Raw genomic sequence first — 19,790 nt, 5'->3', positions numbered from 1 at the left:
AGACTGGAAGCATAGTAGATGTGTGAAAGGCAGAGGCAGGCAGAAGAAAAGATATGATGAAAGATAACGAGCCAGTGAGGCTCATGAGAAGTGGAGGAGACTGAGCTGTATATACTGAAAGGTGAGCCCAGGTAGGTCGAACGGAGCAAATGTAACATTAGCAAAGGTGTTTTCGTGAATCCTACCTGGCGTCAGAGGTCACAGCAAGGAGGATAATTGTTAAAACGTCAAACCCAGACTGGCTGTTTAAAATGACGGCAGAGTGTAACTTAGTAATTCACAAAATTCTGAATTACATTCTCCGCTCCCAAGTTTCCTAAACAACAGCCATTGATTGCATTTACGGGCTCGCTGCACCAGTCTGAGATGAACCCAGCACTTGTCCACACCCCTGCATGTTTTAAAAGCATAGGCTTGATGCAAATAAGAGCTCTCACACATTCGTTTTATGATTTCAAAAGCAGTGTGGGAGTAAAAGTAAATGCCCTCCTTCCCTGAAGCCTGTCTGTGTTCATAAAATTATCTCGCTCAGTCATGCAAACAAGTGGGATTTTCACCATAAACCTACACACCAAATAAGCGAGCGCCTCTCTGTTACTCCAGCAACTGCCATCGCTGTGCCCTTGAGCAAGGCACTGTTTGCAGCCGACTTTTAGTGTTGAACAGTCGCTCTATATATATATAAATGTTGACAAATCCCACCTCCGCTTCCAACTGTGAAGCTGCTGTTTGACACTGCAATCTTCTTTTGACTGCTCCCTTTAGGGGTCGCCACAGCAGATTATTTGCCTCCCTCTCCCCCTCTCTCCAGCATGTACTGTCACACCAAACCTCCTCCCCTACATCTGCGGTCTTCCTCTCGTCTTTCTCCCTGGTAGCTCCATATTCAACACCCTTTGTACAATTCCCCACTAGCCCTCCAGTGTGCATGTCTGCGAACCTCTTAACCTTCTCATTTCCAGTCCTGTTCCTCTTAGTGCCACTCTGGCACCTCCAGCTCTACTTCCCATCTTTTGTCAGTGCCACTGTCTCCAAATTATACACCATACGTGCTCCCACTTTCATCTTGTTTACCTTTCCTTTAGCCACTATTCTTCTCTTACAACTCCAAAACACTCCTGACACAGGTCTCTACCCACCACTCCACTTGTGCACTGTCCACTCCCCGGGGTATATAAACTCATCTACGTCACTTCCTCTACTCCTTGCATCATCACCTTCCTGTCTTACTCTACTTTACAGACATGTATTTTGTCTTCCACCTACCGACTTCCTTTCTATGTCTCTCCAGAGCATAGCTCCACCTCTTCAGACTCTTTCACCTGCTCCCCACTCTCCCTACAGATACCAATGTCATCTGCAAACATCACAGACCACAGAGACTCCTGCCTGACCTCATCTGTCTATCACTGCAAGCAAGCAACAGCTCAGAGTCGATCCCTGATGTAATCTCAGCCCTTAATGAACCCATTTGTCTCTCTAAGCAATAAAATAATAATCAAGAATAATTTGTTATTTTTCAGTTATTTTAATGCAATCTCAAATGTGCTTAAATTTGCATTTCCTTAGCTTTCAGATTGCTCTCTCTTATTCAGACACTTTGGAGAAAAGGTCATAATCATGCTTTTTATGCTGTTTGCATTCCTGTAAAGTCTGATCCAATTAGTTTTTTCATTTTCCTTCATCTATTTTTTTGTAATAAAAAAAGAAATAGGTCAAATATTTCTAGTTGCTAAAGGGCCATAGTTCTATCAGATGCATCAATTCCTACGCATCAACTCCTAGACTCTGCACATTTACATGTGATACGGAGACATTTGCATTTAGTGTGGCCAATTAAATGACCCACCCATCTGCTAAAGAAATGGATGTGTCTTATAAGGGGAAATGTCACCTGCCATCTGCCACTAAACGTTTTCCAAAAGTCCACTGTGGGTTACAGTGGACTGTTTTGTGTAGACCGAGCATGTAAATCTCAAAGGGAGCCACAGTGATGCCCTGGGATATCTGGGCATTTTAACAAACAGGGGATTAGTATGCATCTGGTAAGCTAGTGAGTATTTACATCAGCAAGACCATGCATAAGAGACTGACTTAAAACAAAACACAATGCTAATGTTCATGGTGAGGAAGCAACGTGTCATTTATGTAGTGCAACAGTGTGGCTCACTGACAGTGACACAGTTTGGGGGCAAATGAAGCGCTATGGCACAGAGAAATATGCTATATCAAGCCTTGGCTTACACACAGATCTTGCTGGAAGGATGAATTCATTATCCATTTCTGCATTTTCAAGGGATTTGTTGACAATGATTAAAAAAAAGAAATACAATATCTCCACTTTTTGCGATGCCACAGCCATTCCGCTGCAGTGCATCTTTTACTCTTTAACATTTTTCTTCCAGTCAGATTAATTAATTTGGTTGCCAAAGCACCTTGTGAAGCTGCATATTAGTTCCAGCATGCTTTATGTGAATTCATTCCAGTGGTATAAGTATCATCCCTGGGGATCCAGAATCAGGCATTTTAAAAATGTCAAATAAAAGAAGAAGAAAAAAAAAGGTATGAAGTAACAATCATCTACAGACGATGCTCAAAATAATAACGCCGCAAGTACTACATGACCTCTGTAATTGCAGACAGTGCAACACATACCTTAGGCCCCAGCACAATCGCTCCACAAATTATACCTGCTGAAATGGCTGCAGTGACTCTTCGTAACCACTCAGCACAACACTTCCAAGAAAAGTTCAGAAACACAGGCAGGATTTTGTATCAGCTTGAGCCTGTGTGTTTTAGTTAGGCTAGATTTGTCATACTTATGTCCTATATAATACAACGGTTAGAAATCAAACTGACCTTAATTCTATTCTTATGATTTAAATGTTAGGGTTTTGTTTGTTTGTTTAATGGGGGAACATTGACATTTGGAACAAGCCTAATATTAATAAAACAAATGACAAATAGAAGTATACCAGAAATGAAGTTATAAAGCACTCATGAAATGCACCGTCTGTCTGCCAACTTCTAACCTCCAGATGTGATACTGCTCAAGCCCATGTATGTTCTCCCTTTGCAAATTGCTTTAGTGAGAACATTAAAATATTTAAAGTAATGTCCAACTGGAAAATGAAATGAATCTTCAGTGAAACTACATTGAGCAGAAAGGAGACTGCAGCGTGTGAAATACTCTACGATCATTTCCTGTTTTGACTCATACGCCATCAATATATTCCAAATGTGCAGAAGAAGAACCTCAGCTCTGTGTGCACTGATATTTATGCTGAAGATAATGCAATGTACAGTCCGGGAATCTTGTTAATGTCATGATTAGACGAGTAATCTGAACTGGAAGGCGTACAGTCTTAAATTAATTTTCATGAGTTTCAGCTTCCACCCTCTGGGTACACGGCTTAGCCCAAGCGTCCGTGTACTGAAACAGAAGCAGAGCATCCATTATTACAGGCTAGGCTTGTCATGTGCAATTACCAGAATCTGATGGTAATTACTTATGACAGATGAATCCTGATGGATAGGTTTGGGATGTATAATTCCTTGGATTGCTTGTGCAGGAGTGAAAACTATATTCAAATATCAGTATGTAGAATGTCTTCCAGCTCCAGCCCTGGACGTTGTTTGGTACTACAATAACAGAAATGTGAATAAATGCACAGCATTAACATGCCTTGTTGTATCGGCTATGTGCAGGAACTCCCTAATCAGAGGGAAAGAGACAGGAGTCTCACTACAGGCTCCAAGGGTCAGGCTCTAGCTCAGCGTTTTACCTGAACTAGTAATCGAGGTAAGAATTCATTTCCACATTTATCTGGCACTGAGTACCTAGATTCTGTAGTCCTGATGCACCATTAGCTAGAGCAATTATAGCTCAGAGTATAACCCTAGTATGTCCATGAAGCTTGGTTGAGAGAACAAACAGCAGGTGGGGACGTTAAGGAGGAAAGGGAGATAGAAAGGCCAAAGGTATTTAACTCACATAGACGTCACTGTTCACAGGATAGAGGGGTGAGAAGATGAGGCTGGGAGATGAGGGAATCGGGGAAATGGGAGACACATTTTGTAGAATCATCATGTCCCATTTTTCACCGAAAAAGTTCAATATTTTATCGTAATCATGTTGCTGGTCAGTGGGGAGGGCACGGCAGCTGAGGGGAATCAGTCAAGTTAACGGTTAACTGTTGTTCCTGGATTGTGACTTAAATCCATGCTCTTTGGTGGAGGCTTATGGGGCTCTATGGCATCCTTGATCTGCCAAGCCTGACTTTAGTACCCTTGAAATACTTCTCCACACTGCATGTAGGCAGGCCTTCTTTGTTCTTGTATGTAGTAAGCTTGTGTTTGTTTTTATCCCTGTATTGAACCTTGTGTGCCGACAGGATCAAATGGGCATCTCGATGTGCTGGTCGACCTATGTGTGAGCCTCTGTGTGTTCTGCCACCAAACCAGGTCAGGGTCATGCAATGCAAATATATCTCAGTCTTTTTAAAAATCAGGACATTGCAGCATCAAGCGTACTATTTCCAGCCTATGTACGATGCAGAATTCCTCTAGCTTATGTCCTGTTGCCCTGAGATTTTTTGCAAGGCAGACTCTAAACACTAAAAGCTTTCTTCAACCTTATCCTTAATATTAGAAGACTCATTAAAGTAGTGTAAATCTATTCTTTCAGGACCAATTTGACTCTCAGTATCAGGCTCATCTTACTCTCCCTTCATGAATACAACTTCACTGTGTCACACATGGGCCAGAAAGTTGCTCCCAAGTTGAAAGGGAGCAATCTAATATAGTGCCATGGCCTCAGCGTTAGTTGCTGACACTTATCTCAACCCCTTTTAGTCTGATGCAGAGCGAGCTCGTTCACACTTGAGGTCACTGTCTGATTAAACAAACTGCAAGACACATTCAGCAAAATGTAGTGCCTCAATGCTCAAGTGACCAAACTGGAAACTACGGGCTGAATTTAAATCAGCCATTAAAATAAAAGAGATGCGGAGACAAGGCAACACTTTGGTGGAAACACAAAGAGGATGAAACACTTGTCTGAGCTGATTTAGTAAAACAACAGAAAATTGAGGGGGAAAAGGCAACTATTTAGAAAGGTTATCCTTGGGGTCAATTTCAAGCACAGCAAATGTTCGGCCTTCGGAAATGTAAACGCTTGCCTCTGTGTTTTACATCAAACACCTAAAGCAATATGCAGATGATTGACCTTCAGCTGGGAAAAGTCGTGGTTGGAAATAATGATCGCTTTTTAGTTTTTTCTGATACATACTCTCACTGGGGTAGAGCTGTACAACTACTTCATAGACACACATGTAATCAACCAGTCACGTGATAGCAACTCAGTGCATTTATGCATGTAGACATGACCAATAAGGCCTGCTGAAGTTCAAATCGGGCATCAGAATGAGGGAAGAAAGGCGATGTAAGTAATGCTGGATTGGATACGGTCGTAGGTGTCAGCCAGGTTGGTTCGAGTGTTTCAGAAAGGGCTGATCTATTGAGATTTTCCCACACAACCAATCTGTGGTTAACAGAATGGCCCAAAAAGGTAAAGTATCCAGAGTATTATGATTCTGATGTAGGCTGAGGGCACCATGGTTTTTCTAAAGAGTGTAAACACTGACTGTTCCCCATACACATACACAGAGGTCATTATCCAAGTCAGTGTTGCTCAGGTTCTCTCTATTTTTTTTTTTTAAATCACAAAACATATTTTCTTAAAATTTTGTGAGCCTGTGGTACTCCTGTATGGAGTTTCCCCACAGCCATACTTTTTAGGTTAAATTATGATTCAAAATTGACTGTAGGTGAGGATGTGAGACTGTGTGAGGGGGTGGGGGGGCTGTTGACAGATCCAGTGTGTACCCAAGATGTGTATGCAAGATGGGATAGGCTCCATCAGCTTTGTAGCTCCAAAGCTGAATAGGCCATTTAGAAATCGGATCAGTAGAGATACTTGTGGCTCTTATGGGCACCTTATTAACAAGATTTAAATCTCTAGTTCTCTAAACTGTAAATGGAAAATTGATGAACAAATATGTAACAAATGGAGCTGCATTTTGAGGATAAACTTACTGTGCCACCCACGATCCTCCCCAAGGGGTACCACGCCCTTTCATCGAACCAATTGAGGAACTCATAGAAGCCATTGGTGGTGAGATGGTGTGTTGATCTGTAGTTGAACCTGTAGAGATGCAGAAAAATAATAGGGATTACTTCGTGTAAGGCATAGAAACAACCACACAGATAGAATAAAGATCTATTTTCATTTGTAGGCCAATTTTGAGAAGGGGAACAACAAAGACTCATCTCTAGGAACGAATAGATTATTTACAGATTTTCTGAAGGCGGTACGAATGGATAAGCTGCTGAGTTTTTCTTTTTTGAAACATGGAAGATGAAGCTTCCATTCACAACGTGAGCCTTTGTGCTATCGCCAACAGCTCTCAGGTCAGTCGCTGATTTAAAAAAGAAAAAGGGTTGCGATGAAGGGCTTTCATACATACGGTGGCATTTTCAGAACAAAAGCCTGCTTATTGTACAAATAGTTCCAATTTCAACCACTAGGCTGAGCTGACAAAGACGTAAAATAGGTCTGGTATTAGAACAGAGAAATAATGACCAAAGGGGGGGAAACTAAGAATAAATATAAGGAATATCACTCCAAACTGGCTTCGATTCACACTGTAGCCGTGGTAAGCCGAGGGGGTTGGAACGGCGTCAAGCAGCAGAACCAAAGAGCTGACAGTGCTGAGAAGAAAGCTGCCAAAGAGAACGAAGCAAGTGTTCAGTAAATTTTCAGAGGCAGCTTCTTTTGCCACCGAGCTCATTAATGTAGGCCGAGTATGTTCAAAGGCTCATGTAACATAATTCATCTATAGAGATCCTATAGCAAACCTCAGCAGCTCACTAAAGGACTATTATTAGACAAATGTATATCACAGAGGACACAGCAGCCTCATCTGTGTGACTAATAAGCTCTGGAGCAATTCTTTGATTCATATTGCATCAAGTCTAACAATATGACAAGCCAACAAACACAAAGGCTATAGTAACAAGACTGAAATGAGACTAAACAATACAAAGCCTTGGTTGGGACAGTTTTGCTTTAAAACCAGATTTTCTGTGTTTATTTTCAGTCAAATATGCACATGTGGCCGTTGCTGCACCAATAGCAGGCTCAGGGGTTTCAACAAGCTGATGCTGTAAATTTGCATTTATGTGCATCTTAAAGCAGCATATACATGCCAAAGTTTAGAGGCTATAAAGAGGCTCCTGCTGCATGCGTTTTCTTTTTTTTTTTTTTTTTTTTAAACACAAATCAGAAGAGTATAAGTAGAAGGCAAGCTTGGCATTTTAACAATGCAAAACAGTGAGACGTTTATCTGCATCTAAATCTGCTACAAATAACAATAATAGGCCATAATACCGACTCAACAGTGCAATCACTTCCTTATTACTGGCACTCGTTAATGAGAAAACAGGGATTAAAAGTCACTTAAAAAGACTTAAATACTGAACTTGTATCTGATATAAATTTGCAAACATAATAGTGTATACTTCAACTGTAAAAAGAGAAACATGCAAGCTGCTGGAAGAGGCAATTATAATCAAATTCATCTGACCTTAAAGTAGTGTCAACAGAAACAGTGAAACACAACAAGCACACACACAAAAAGCACAGGTGTCTCGGGCGCGACGACAGCTGCGAAGCCAATCAACTACATTTTCTTCCTTCAGCATACCCCACTCTTCAAGTGCGAACAGGCACAAACCCTTAAACACTGGTCTTTTCAAAGACGGCTGTAATTTTAGCTAGAAAGTTCTCATGTTGTCTTGTGTTATGAATGGAGCGCACCTCTTTCCTCCCTAGAAGCACAGGCTCACTCGCCATTTTGTTCCTCTGTAACTGAAATGACTGAAAGAGCGCCTCTGTACAACAAGATCAATCCAGACGAAAATAGGAGTCGTAACAAGGTTTCCGTAGGTAAACCTGTGGAAGGATAATGGTTTCCTGCAGCAGTCTTTGTCTCCACTAAGGCTCTGTCACCCAGTCCACATCCTACAGAGCGGCTGAGGTGTCAGGTGGTTACTGGCTTCAGCTCTCCATCAAGCTCCCCATCTGCTGCCAGCCGTGCCTCTCTTCACCCCAATATGCCTCTGTGGACGTTCCACGTTGGAGGTTGCAGGCTGGCAGGGACCGACAGTTGTCTTTGGAAGGGGTCCTCATGGTCAAAAACATCTCCTAGTCTGGGTCCAACTCTCTACCAGGCGACCCTGTGTCCCTCATAGTGTCCACCCCTTTCATTTGAACTCATAAAGGTCAAGAAAATCCTCTGCTTAAAAACAAACAAACAGAAAAACGACAAAAAACACCTATGTGTTTAATAAATGCATATTTGTTGATAAACAATCAATAGTTTAATTACTGACCAAATTTATCGTCAGCATGTTTTCAGTCACAATCGAACAGGCCGGCTAGGGATGTCATTAAATCAATAAGCGTGCTTCCAAAGTTAATCACATAAACTGCGTTTCCATGTATTCAGGTGAGACAGATTAAGAGATGACAAGCAATGTCATTAAAAAGCTGCAAAGTCGTGGAGCGTGAGACGCTCACGATCAATGCAATAAGTTTAAAACTGCTGCACGGTCACGAGATGCTTGGTTTGCTCTCATCTTCTCTATTCCCATCCCTCAGTTAGTTTTGAGAAGACGTCTTTGTATGCAGCACGCTTTCATTGATGGAGAAGTTGCAACATGATGATGGGATGCTGTGGGATACAGGTGATACTGAAAAAAAGTCAACAGATCCCAGGATTTTTATTTTTGTGTTTCATTCTCTATGACAACAGTTACTAACCATATTGATAAGTCAAGACGAACAGAATGATCATAAATTAGAAGAGCAATATTCTCTATGCGACGGATGAAACAACAGGCAAACACTCACAGGCATTGTGCCTCTTAAAGTGATCTTGAAAAGCTATAAAGAAGCTGACATGAGTGTTTATCCTTGGGGCTCCTCAGGCAATCACATTACTCAACAACCTGAGGCCCGAGAGTCTGAATCTGGGCAGAGAACAGACTGGGACAAACAAACCATCCAGCTGGAACACAGGAGTCACACAGGAAAGGAGAAAAAAAAAAGAGCTACTGCTTTACAGTTTTTCTGCTACAAAACCCCCCATACAAGATTAGGTCCTGTCAATTAAAGTCTAGCAATTGTTTCATATGTTTAATGTCCAGTTCTTTCAATACAAATATTTCATTGCATGCCGAGGCGTGGAAAGAAGCTCAATGTTACGAAGTAAAAAAGGGAAAAAAATAACTACAGAAGCAGCCAGGTGTGTGAGTTTGACCACAGAGAGACTGAATGTAGGTGCTGTGAAACTGGCCAGCCAATCCGGCCTCATTGTTCTGCAGCTGTCAAAGCAGCGAGGCGGAAACACGGCAAATTCAAAGAAAGCCTTTAAAAAGACAACTTTGCGCACTGCCACACCATATCCACACAACCCATTTTCCAAAGATCTCATGCACAGCTGAAGGGAGCGCTCTACCTCTGCCCTTGTCACTTTGACGGGGCGGATAATGTAGCTCTGCCAGGCACATTAGCAATTTAATGCATAGCTGCCAATATGCTTTTCAGGCCCACAAAGCACACGAATGACTAGTGATTGTACTGCAGCACCTCTGAAAACCAGCAAGTACGCTTCAAGGAAAGCAGCACACCTCTAATAACGCCATTTAAAGAACATATAAATAAAAAAAAATCCTGGATTCATATCTGCAGAACAACTCGTATATAAACTCCGCAGATAATATCTGAAAGCAAAAATAAAAATAGAAGTGGGATATTTATGCACTTGATATCACAGGGGGACTCCTGCAAGCACCGTCATTTATTTTAATCAAGGTCCGTTTCACTGATTACCAGTTTCCTGTTGAGGCTGTGCCATCAGCAGCAGCATGACTAAGTGGGCTCCCTTCCTGTTTATAAACTAGTAATGCCTCATTCAGCATCAACTGCATAATCAGATGCATCATTGGCTTTTCCCCACTCGTCCATATTCTGGTGAGTGTCTGAATGGTCGTTGGTTCTAATCGCCACCTTGACTAATTAACAACCTCTGTGAACAACGTGTAAATGATGAAACTGTTTATGGACCAGGAAGGCAAACAAGCGCAAACAAAATAAGCTTCACACAGTGAGGTATCCTGCAGTCGAGCATTGTTGACCATCGTCAGGGTGACCCTGTTATTGTCGTTTTGTAAGGCCACGTCTCTTAAAGCAGAAATTAGAGTTCTGTGCTGAGTCCCTGTCACAGGGTACGGTGTTGCTGTTTGCATTGTGAGCTGATGTCTCTGTGCTGCTCTGCAACCTCAAGTGAAACTGGACTGTTATTTTTACTGAAATGCAGAACAGAGAGAAGACTCGAGGACAGACTGTAAATCTATACACGGACTGACAGAGCTATAAGAATGAGAAAAACATCTACACCAGCGTAATGAACCTGATACAATTACATCCCATTGCATTTTGTTTCACAGTGATATTATCCTTGTGCTAATCAACTTACTGGGTTTGCACTGCATATTGCTACCCTACACATCTTTGAGTTCTGCATCAGGCTACGGCATAGAGTACAGAGATACATTGCCACAAACATTGCTTTCTATTTAAAATATACATGTATATATATTACATAGAAAACTTTAGTGCATGCCACCAATATGATTTTAAAAAGTAGGTACACGGGGAACTAAAGACAGCTAGTGGGAATCTCACAGCTAATAAGGTTAATTAGCAACATGATTATAATGATTATTATAAAAAAGAACATCCCGGAGAGGCAGAAGATTGTTACGCCACTAACATTCAAGCATAAAAAGGCACCTAACTATGGATGAGCTGCTCTACACATAACAAAGCAAAGAACCAATTTTAAATCCTCTTTTTGCTCTTTGTAACTAGCAGCAAAAGAAAGGAATAAAAATAGGCCAGTTTCTTAAACTGAATTTACAGGTTGACAGACATAAAAATAGTATTTTTCCACCAACAAGGTAATTCTCAAAGACACATTAGCAAAAAAAAAAACCTTCAGTTCTCCTCAGGGGAGGAAAACAGCCATCAGTAAAGCACAGTGGAGGCTCTGTGGTGGTTTATTACTGCATTTTAGCCAGTGGTGTTGGAATCTTGCCAAAATCTATAGACTTATGAAGACAGAAAAAAATACCAATAATTATATGGAAAATATTTCACTGGCAATGGCCTCATTTTTCAGCATGACAATAGCTCCAAACACACAACTAATGTAGTAAAAGCATATTTGGATAGAAAAAAAAACAGCCAAAAAAAAACAAACAAAAAAAACAACAACACTCATGGACTGGCCTCCCCAGACCGAACCCAACATTATTAAAGCAGTGTGAGATCATCTTGAGGCGCCAACACCCCAAATATTAACTTGCCAGTTTGCATGTGTTCCAATAAATTGCTGCACCTATTTCCCATTTTTCTAGCAAATATGAAGAAATGATGGGTGGCTCAAGACCTCTGCAGAGTACTGTGGAATGAGAATAAAAATTTCTCATTCAAATGTCTAGAATCTAAAGATTTTAATCAGGAACACAACTAAAACCAAGGAGTGAATAGCTGTTCACTGGCTCAGCTAATGTCCATTTGAAAACTCTCCCTGGGCTAACAATTTCTATACTTATGTAATATGTACCTTTGTGATACATGTGACTACCTGATCAGGGTCAAAAACCTGAGTTATCAAAATGATCATATTTTTTGCCATTTAATTATACTTTGACTAAGGGCACGTTTTCTTAGGCAACAGTGCATTCGCCTCTTTTTGCAACCTTAGACGGGCCATTTGAAGAACAGGATTACAGCTATCAACAGCCCACAAAAACTTGCCTTCCAATATCCCCAAAATAGGATTTTCTGGTTGGATTACCACAGAATTGGATAACAGTGAGTTTTCAGTCACACTGCACACTTTGTCCAACTGTCCCAAAAACTAATGACTCAGTATTTAATGCATAGCTGCCAATATGCTTTTCAGGCCCACAAAGCACACGAATGACTAGTGATTGTACTGCAGCACCTCTGAAAACCAGCAAGTACGCTTCAAGGAAAGCAGCACACCTCTAATAACGCCATTTAAAGAACAATAACAGCTATCAACAGCCCACAAAAACTTGCCTTCCAATATCCCCAAAATAGGATTTTCTGGTTGGATTACCACAGAATTGGATAACAGTGAGTTTTCAGTCACACTGCACACTTTGTCCAACTGTCCCAAAAACTAATGACTCAGTATTTAATGCATAGCTGGTGGGAAAGGTCACACTAACTGGCTGACTGGATCGTTGCCAAAGCTTTAATGGTGTCTACTGGTCCTGCCATCACCTGACAAGATGAAGCATCCTGGCCACTAGTGATATCTCTTCATTGTTCAAACTCTTAGACCCAGCAGTGGATAGAACTATCCACCCAAAACACAAGTGAACTCTGTGCCAATATTGGAACAGCAAAGCTGCATAAGTCTACAAACATCCAATACTGCTGTAAGAAGAGAGTGTGATGAATGATTTAGCCTACTGTAAAGAGTGCGTGCAAGCAGAAGGAAACAGCTAATGTCAAGTCTACTAACTCCTTATACTTTATATCTGTTAACAGTAAGAGTGGGCTAACAATACACATGAGCCACCTTTAATAGCCAGTGATATAAGAACACAAAATTACACAATGCTTAAACATGCAGTGGCTCAACTTAAATCGACTGGTATTTACTTCAATATTCTAATTGAGCCTTCAGCAGCATTTAACTAAACCACACATTCACCACAAGTGTTTTTTCTGTGCTCAAGCACTTTTTAATCCAACATTCACATTCAACATTTGGCGTGCGAATGTCAAATATGAATTGATTACATTTTGAAGTTTTATTGTTACACTGTATTCTATCATTCACAAACAAGCCCACACTTTTTCTAATGAAAAGCAACTTCAATTAATTTTTTTTTAAATATATCTAGCACCAAATCACAACATTTTCCTCAAGGTGAATTATATTGTATGTTAAAGACTGTACAATAATACGCAGAAAACCCCAACAATCACATGACTCCCTTTGAGCAAGCACTTGTTGATCATTTTTGAAGGTGGGGGGGTCTTGCTGCAACCAGTTGATGGAACAAAAGACACATTGCAAAGTGGTGTAGTGAGTGGGGTGGTTGGCACGACACAGGCACCCATGTCAGCAAGAAAAGCCAGATATCAAATTACCAAACTTCCAATTACACCAGTTAAAAGGGAGTTTTTTTCCTTCCTGCTCTCGTCAAAGTGCTTGCTCAGAGGAGGTCATTTGATTGTTGGAGTTTTCTCCACAATTGAATAGAACAGTTTTATGCATATTATGGGACCTTCCCATATGAAGTGTGAAGGTTGGGTTTTAACAAAGACACACGTTCAGGTGAGGTTAATTAAGGATTAGATTAATACAAATAACGCAACGAAGATTATTTTCTGAATGCATGACAGCAATATGTGCATATGTTCCTTGAAAAATAACTTTGTCAATGTGAAATTCTGCTTAGACAAGCAGTGAATGCAGTAGGTTGACTGAAGCACCGACTCAGTTGATCATGTTTGCACGAACCAGAGCAGAAAAAAAGAAAAGAGGAAACATTAAAAATATTATGAGATAAACAACAAATGTGCAGCTAATTATTCTGCTAGGTCAACCATTTCCAAGTCTCCAAACAGGCAAAAAATATAATTATCTTAATTTCAATAAGTTAACACTTGCTGACACTGCAGAGGAGACACCCCCCACCCCCAATTTAACCCAGAGTGCACAGCTCATCGTCTGAGATGAAGAGGTCCAGTAAGAGCCATTTAATCCTAATGCTACAGGAAATGAGGCATTACATTAAAATTGAACTCCACCCAAAAGATTTTTACATATTAAACGCTCATCCAGCACAGCTAAAACATAACAAGTCTATCATATCTTCCAGACTTCATTTAAATTAAGAATATTTAGCATTTAGCATATTCAGCATGGTCAAAAATGCAATTAGTAGAATCACAGAAGGGGCATATGTAACTATCCTTACCGGGAATGAGCAACACATTTTCTCAGCAGGCCAGACTGACTATGATACAGCAAGCAAAGGGCCACGTATTGAATAAATGAAACATGACACATATTGCTGAAATATATGCTAATGCATACATTTTATAATCACAACAGACTGAGTCCAAAGGCTGTTAGCTTTCTGTTAGAAAATATTGATCATTTCATGCCAATCTGCTCATCAGTCAACCTGCAGGCTGTGCCCACTTAAAAATATATTTACGCATGCACATAAAATGTATGCTTGAATCAAGAAATCAGTGAGTGACTGTTTTACTTGTGCTGATAAATAAAACTATTATGGTACAGACCTGCATCAGTAAATGAACCCAATATTCCACAGAGACCTCTCTTGATTGGGAAGCCCGAGTATATTTTACCCTTCTATCTGGGATAATGACAATGAGATGTATAAGCAATCTCTCTGAATGTTATTTTGAAAGTTCAGTTGCTAACTAGGCGTAGGTCATGCAGCCTCAAATTTATACAAGTGCTTCAAGAAAGATTTGCGCTAACGGAATCTACAAGGATACAGAAAAAAATAAAATCCTGAATGTGTTATCACTGCTTGCAGCTCACAGGCAGGAGCATTTCTAAGCAGTAAGTAAATCTAATTTTATACTATAAATAAATAGCATAAAATAAAGGCTTGACATTTTTGTTCAACAATAACTAAAGTAACGCAATCTTGTAACTCTTCAGGAGCTGCACAATATTATCCCATAATAAAACTGAAAGAAAAAAATAATAATAAACCTGGGATGTTGCATCTCCAGTCAGGCTTTTAAACCAGCTCCTCACAGCCCTGCTTTTCCACTAGTACCTGCAAGAGTAATTTCCATCTTCCTGACATATAGAGTGAAGTGCTCCAGTGATGCTCGGTGGAGTCATTTGATTACATTTGGGTCACATCACCAGCTGCTGTAAGTCCCCTTTGTCGCTTGGTTTTACTCGGTGTGTTTTTGCCTCAAGTAGTGAGACAAGACTTCCTGTTAAATTTGGAAACAAAGTTTCCTCACATATTTTGCAAAAATACTGTGTTCTGTTGGAGGTTGTCGATGTAGCACACTTTTTAGGTACCAAATTGTAATCCGTAGCTGACACGCAAATTTCGCCGTCAGACGCATCAGGACTTGTCATGTTGTTGTGCATGCTAAGGAAGGTGAACACATTGCGTTACTATAACAGGGATATGATACTTTTATATGATGAGGTCAGTGATCTTGGAGTGTCTTGTCCCATGGTTTGACTCCACCATCTTGGTCTGAAATTGGTGAGAGTGGTCCTTGTCCTGCTCTGGAGCGACAGAGGGAAGCAGGGATACACAAGGCAGAACCAGCTCTGCAGCTCACAGAGGCTACAGAGCAGAACAAGACTACTGTTGCACACTGCAGTTCAAAGACTGTGGAATTCGACTCCATACACATGATGGAAGCTTAGAGAGACAGTACCCAAAAATGGGTACAGCCGTGTTAAAACCCTCAAGAGAAACAACCTCTGGGTGAAAACCGTAATGTCCAGAGTCCAAAGACATGCATGTTAAATGAACTAACTTGGCTCTAGGTGTGAATCCAAGTACAAATGGTTGACTGTCTTTGTGTTAGCCCTGCCACCCTACAGGAACCCTAAACTGGATAAGCGGTTTAAAAATAATTTAATTAAAATAAAAAAGGAAGCTGGCTGGATGAGCCAACCTCATAGTTTTGCTTTCTCGCATCTTGAGAGATGTAACATCATGGCAGTATGCAAAAAGCCAAATTAGTGCCCGCTCAAACTAATGAATCAAAGCTAAAGTTGAATTTTCCATCTTAGATCATCAGTGACAACCTTAAATAGACATTACTATGCTCCAGCTCTAACTGGGATCCATCTGACACACAGCACTATTTATTTGCTCCAATACCTCCACATTTTGACAGTCATAATAAAAATTCTCAGTTTGTTCGGTTATAAAAAAGGCTGTGGGGAGCAGAGTTATTCAGCTCTGAAATAGAGCAGTCTCATAAAGACTTTTCTTTGACTAGGTGCTGTTGTGTGAATACATCAATGGGGTGTCTCTTTCTATAACAACAAATATGTAAGAAAGCTTGTGGCTCGAGCTTCACTGTTTGGATGCGCTCTTTTTTGTGTAAAATGCAGTTATTTGATGGAGTTAGCCACTGAGGTCTACATTCTCCTGACATCAGACTTCAAGAGTCCCAGCTATTGACATCCCAATTATCTTTTCACACACACATTTAGACTGCTACTCACAACCGTGCGCAGGCTGGCAATGCCTACCCATCACAAAGACACAGGCTTTTAATACCTTATGGGCCTAATAGGACAATCAATCTTAAATTGTGTCATATTCTTGGCAAGGTACGACGAGATGCTTACCTGAGCTAAAAGACAACAATGAGAGTCGCTGAAAGTAAATTATCAAAGCAGTCAGGGATACACAGGTGACTGCAGGCAAAGCAAGTCTGAAGCAAGAAGCCAACACACCATTTGTGTGTACACGTGCTGAGATGATTGCTTAAACTTTTTAATTTAAAAAAAAAAAAAAGAAAGAAAGAAAAAAGAATTGATGAAAAACAAAAGCATGGGGAAGTTAAATTTCAAACTTATTATGAAATCCAATTTAGGTCTCTTGTGGTTACTGGTCAAATAAAGCCTTAATTGATTTTTTTTTTTTTTTAATTAATGGTGTCTGGAGCAAACAAAGTAGTTAAGAGGTTTTTAATAAGAATTAACCAAACTATTCAAATGAAAACCTGTCGAAAGCAAAATCATCTCTAATGTGCCGGATTATTAAAACTAAATATGATTTCATGAAAACAAAAATGGCTCTGGACAGAAAAGTGCCTGTAAAACGGCCGATATGACCTTCGTCATGACTTCGGTGAAGACCCATTAGACTCCCGTTACACAGGCCTATTGACCATTTAATGACTGCCTGGCAAACACCCATCGCTGGGGGCAAATGACTGATTGCAACTGGTTACTGGCAGTCGCTGTGAAATCAATTGCTAGTTACCCAGTTATGACAGACTAGAGACTAGTCAGTGACCTCATAGAAAATTGTGTCTTGCTGACTGGTGGTCGAATGAATGGTTTCTGCCAGCACACAGTGCTTCACTGAAAATCCTGTGATTGCTTTGGTGGATATCAGATGAAGACTCCAACTTGTCCGCAAAGACTCACAAACTAGTTGCAAAATATTAGTTAAAGTATTTAAATTGTGATGCAAACCAGAAATAAGAGCATTCATCTTCAAAGTTAAAGTTGTGCCTGAGCACTGGAACCCACGAAAAACGTTTCTCTAAATTCTGACAAACTCTAGAAGTACTGATTCTTCTGAGCTCATTGCCCTTCAGCTAAATGAGCTAAATTTTAACTAAATCTCAGCATGAAGATGTATAATCCTAATTGTACAACAAACCATTTCACAAACGGATAGATGCATCGAGGTAATCTGGAAATCAGCATCTTGCCCAACACCACTTGGACATTTGGGCACATCGACAAGCTGCTCTACTCCACAAGAGCTGCCCCTGTATCATGGTACAGTCTCTCCAGCTCATGAATATAAAGCATAATGGCCAGAACTGGGTAGACAGACAAAATGGTAAGCATTCAGCCTTCATGCATGAGGTGAAGGCCTGCTGCTGATTCTACCTGTGGAGAGCGCAGGGTTGCCGAGGTCTGAGAAATTTAAGACGAAGGTTTGGTACATAGATTCATTTCACACTCCATAGATTCCTGCATTTTAAGTTAAACACCTTGAATGAAGTTAGCAATCTACACAATGCAATCTCTCAGCATGATCTTTGTGATAGGATGAAGAAGAAGAAGAATGTGCTTGGTCAACTGAATCCAATGAGGCCAACAGACATTAGGAAGACACACCAAGGTCAAGACAAGCTTAACCCTCAGTTTAATTGATAACATAGCACCGCTTGTTTAACTGATTGTCTGAACATTTGGTTGAGCAAACAAAGCCTCTGTGACTCAACCATTTACAACAAATATTTATGATAAACCTTGTGGAAAAATAATTTACAACAGCAGGACTGATGAAACTTGGTGTGAGGTAAGGTTTTTATTTTGAAGCAGGATTTTTACAAAGTTTGAACAGAACAGAAATAAAACTTATGAATCTATATTTTTCCCTTCTCTATATCACCAAGACTTTCAAGTTTCATTTGAAGCAAAGAAATTTATTCCTTGGCTATTCAGTAGAAAGAAGAGAATGGAGGGGGGAATTTTCTGAGGATATAGGAAGAAAGCTTTATATCAAACAGCACTTTGGAAACCAAAGCAAACAGCGACAGTGAGCCAGTCTCAATAGGCTAGGTCGAGATTATCAGCACTTGCAAAACTGTAGGCTGACGTGCAGAGAAACCGTCAATGACAAAGCCATTAGGTAACTCTGCTTTCTGTGTTCAATAACACTAGACTGAGGTGCAGCATACAATTAACCAACTGGGGCCAGTATTGATTAGAACTTTCAGAAGAAAAATGAGAAATGTGAACTCCCACAAGTATAGGTTTAAACACCACAGCAATTACTGTGCAGAAAACAGTCCTAGGTAAGATGAAGATGTGGGTATAATAAAAAGGAGGGGGCCACAGTAAACTAGAACCTTAATAAAACAAAAAGTATTTACTGTGATCAATCTTAAAGTAGCTTATTTTATTGACTTGATATTTTTTCTTTCATGGATCAAAGCAAACTGACTAGCTCCATTAGTTCACTAAACCAGAATAACATGGGCAATCTGTTCCTAATGCGATTATGTTACATCAGTGATAAAGTACATCGCCTGGCCAGCACAGAGAAGTTCTGCTTTATTTCCCATCACTAGCATGGAAAGACTGAGCACCAATCACAGAAGCATCAGCATTTCATATTGGAAAAGACCTGTTGACCTGGTGATTAAGACTGTTAGAATTCAACTATTCCAACTGCGAAACACCAAGCTAAATGTTCTTTGAAATGACTGCAGTTTGTATGTTTAGCATTTTCTTAGCATGTTTAGCACAAAGAGATGGGGGTAACTGTGCTGCTCCTAGAGTAGTCTCAAGTAGGTTCAACAGTTCTAATTTTCCACATTTCTAGTTTTCTTTCATTGGCGACCAGTGATGTCTTCCATTTAAAAGAAAAAAAACACTGATACAGTTTCATTGGAATATTCATTAGAAACAGATACAATTTCAAGGTGCGCTTCTTGCAAAAAAGAAACAGAAAGTTAAAACTGATCTTCATAACACCAAAGATACATTTAACCATACAATCCACCCATACAACCAGCTTTCAAAATACACACCCACCTACAGCAACCTGTAACACATCAGGCGTTTACCAACTCACAGCTGCTTAAGCGAGGTCTTTCATCCGCAACTTCCCATTACATTTCCAAAGGAACTACTAATTTGCCGGGTACATCCATCACCTTTAGCCAAAATAACAGTTTTGAGACATGTAGCATCCTCCGTAATCTCAAATGACTGCTCCAGAGCAAAGGCTCTCAAATATCCCAGTTGATGAATATGCTGGATTGACAACTGATGAGTAGACTTCAATTGCAACAGCTGTTTCGGTGACATTCACTGCGTACTGCATGGATGCCA

The 19,790-nt window shown here is 40.3% G+C and overlaps 1 protein-coding gene across 1 annotated transcript in view; it reads right to left on the bottom strand.

The window, feature by feature from the left end:
- The window catches only part of LOC102294068 (dolichyl-diphosphooligosaccharide--protein glycosyltransferase subunit STT3B), a 100,461-nt gene that overhangs the window by 52,785 nt on the left and 27,886 nt on the right, over positions 1–19,790 (bottom strand). Inside the window, exon 2 of the mRNA XM_005927662.3 lies at positions 6,097–6,205. Within this exon, the coding sequence (XP_005927724.1) occupies positions 6,097–6,205 (109 nt within the window). The remainder of the gene's footprint in view (positions 1–6,096; positions 6,206–19,790) is intronic.

The sequence above is a fragment of the Haplochromis burtoni genome, unplaced genomic scaffold (assembly GCF_018398535.1).
Source record: "Haplochromis burtoni strain Fernald_Lab_line unplaced genomic scaffold, NCSU_Asbu1 Contig_90, whole genome shotgun sequence".
Taxonomy (NCBI): domain Eukaryota; kingdom Metazoa; phylum Chordata; class Actinopteri; order Cichliformes; family Cichlidae; genus Haplochromis; species Haplochromis burtoni.
This window is presented reverse-complemented; position numbering and strand designations above follow the sequence as displayed.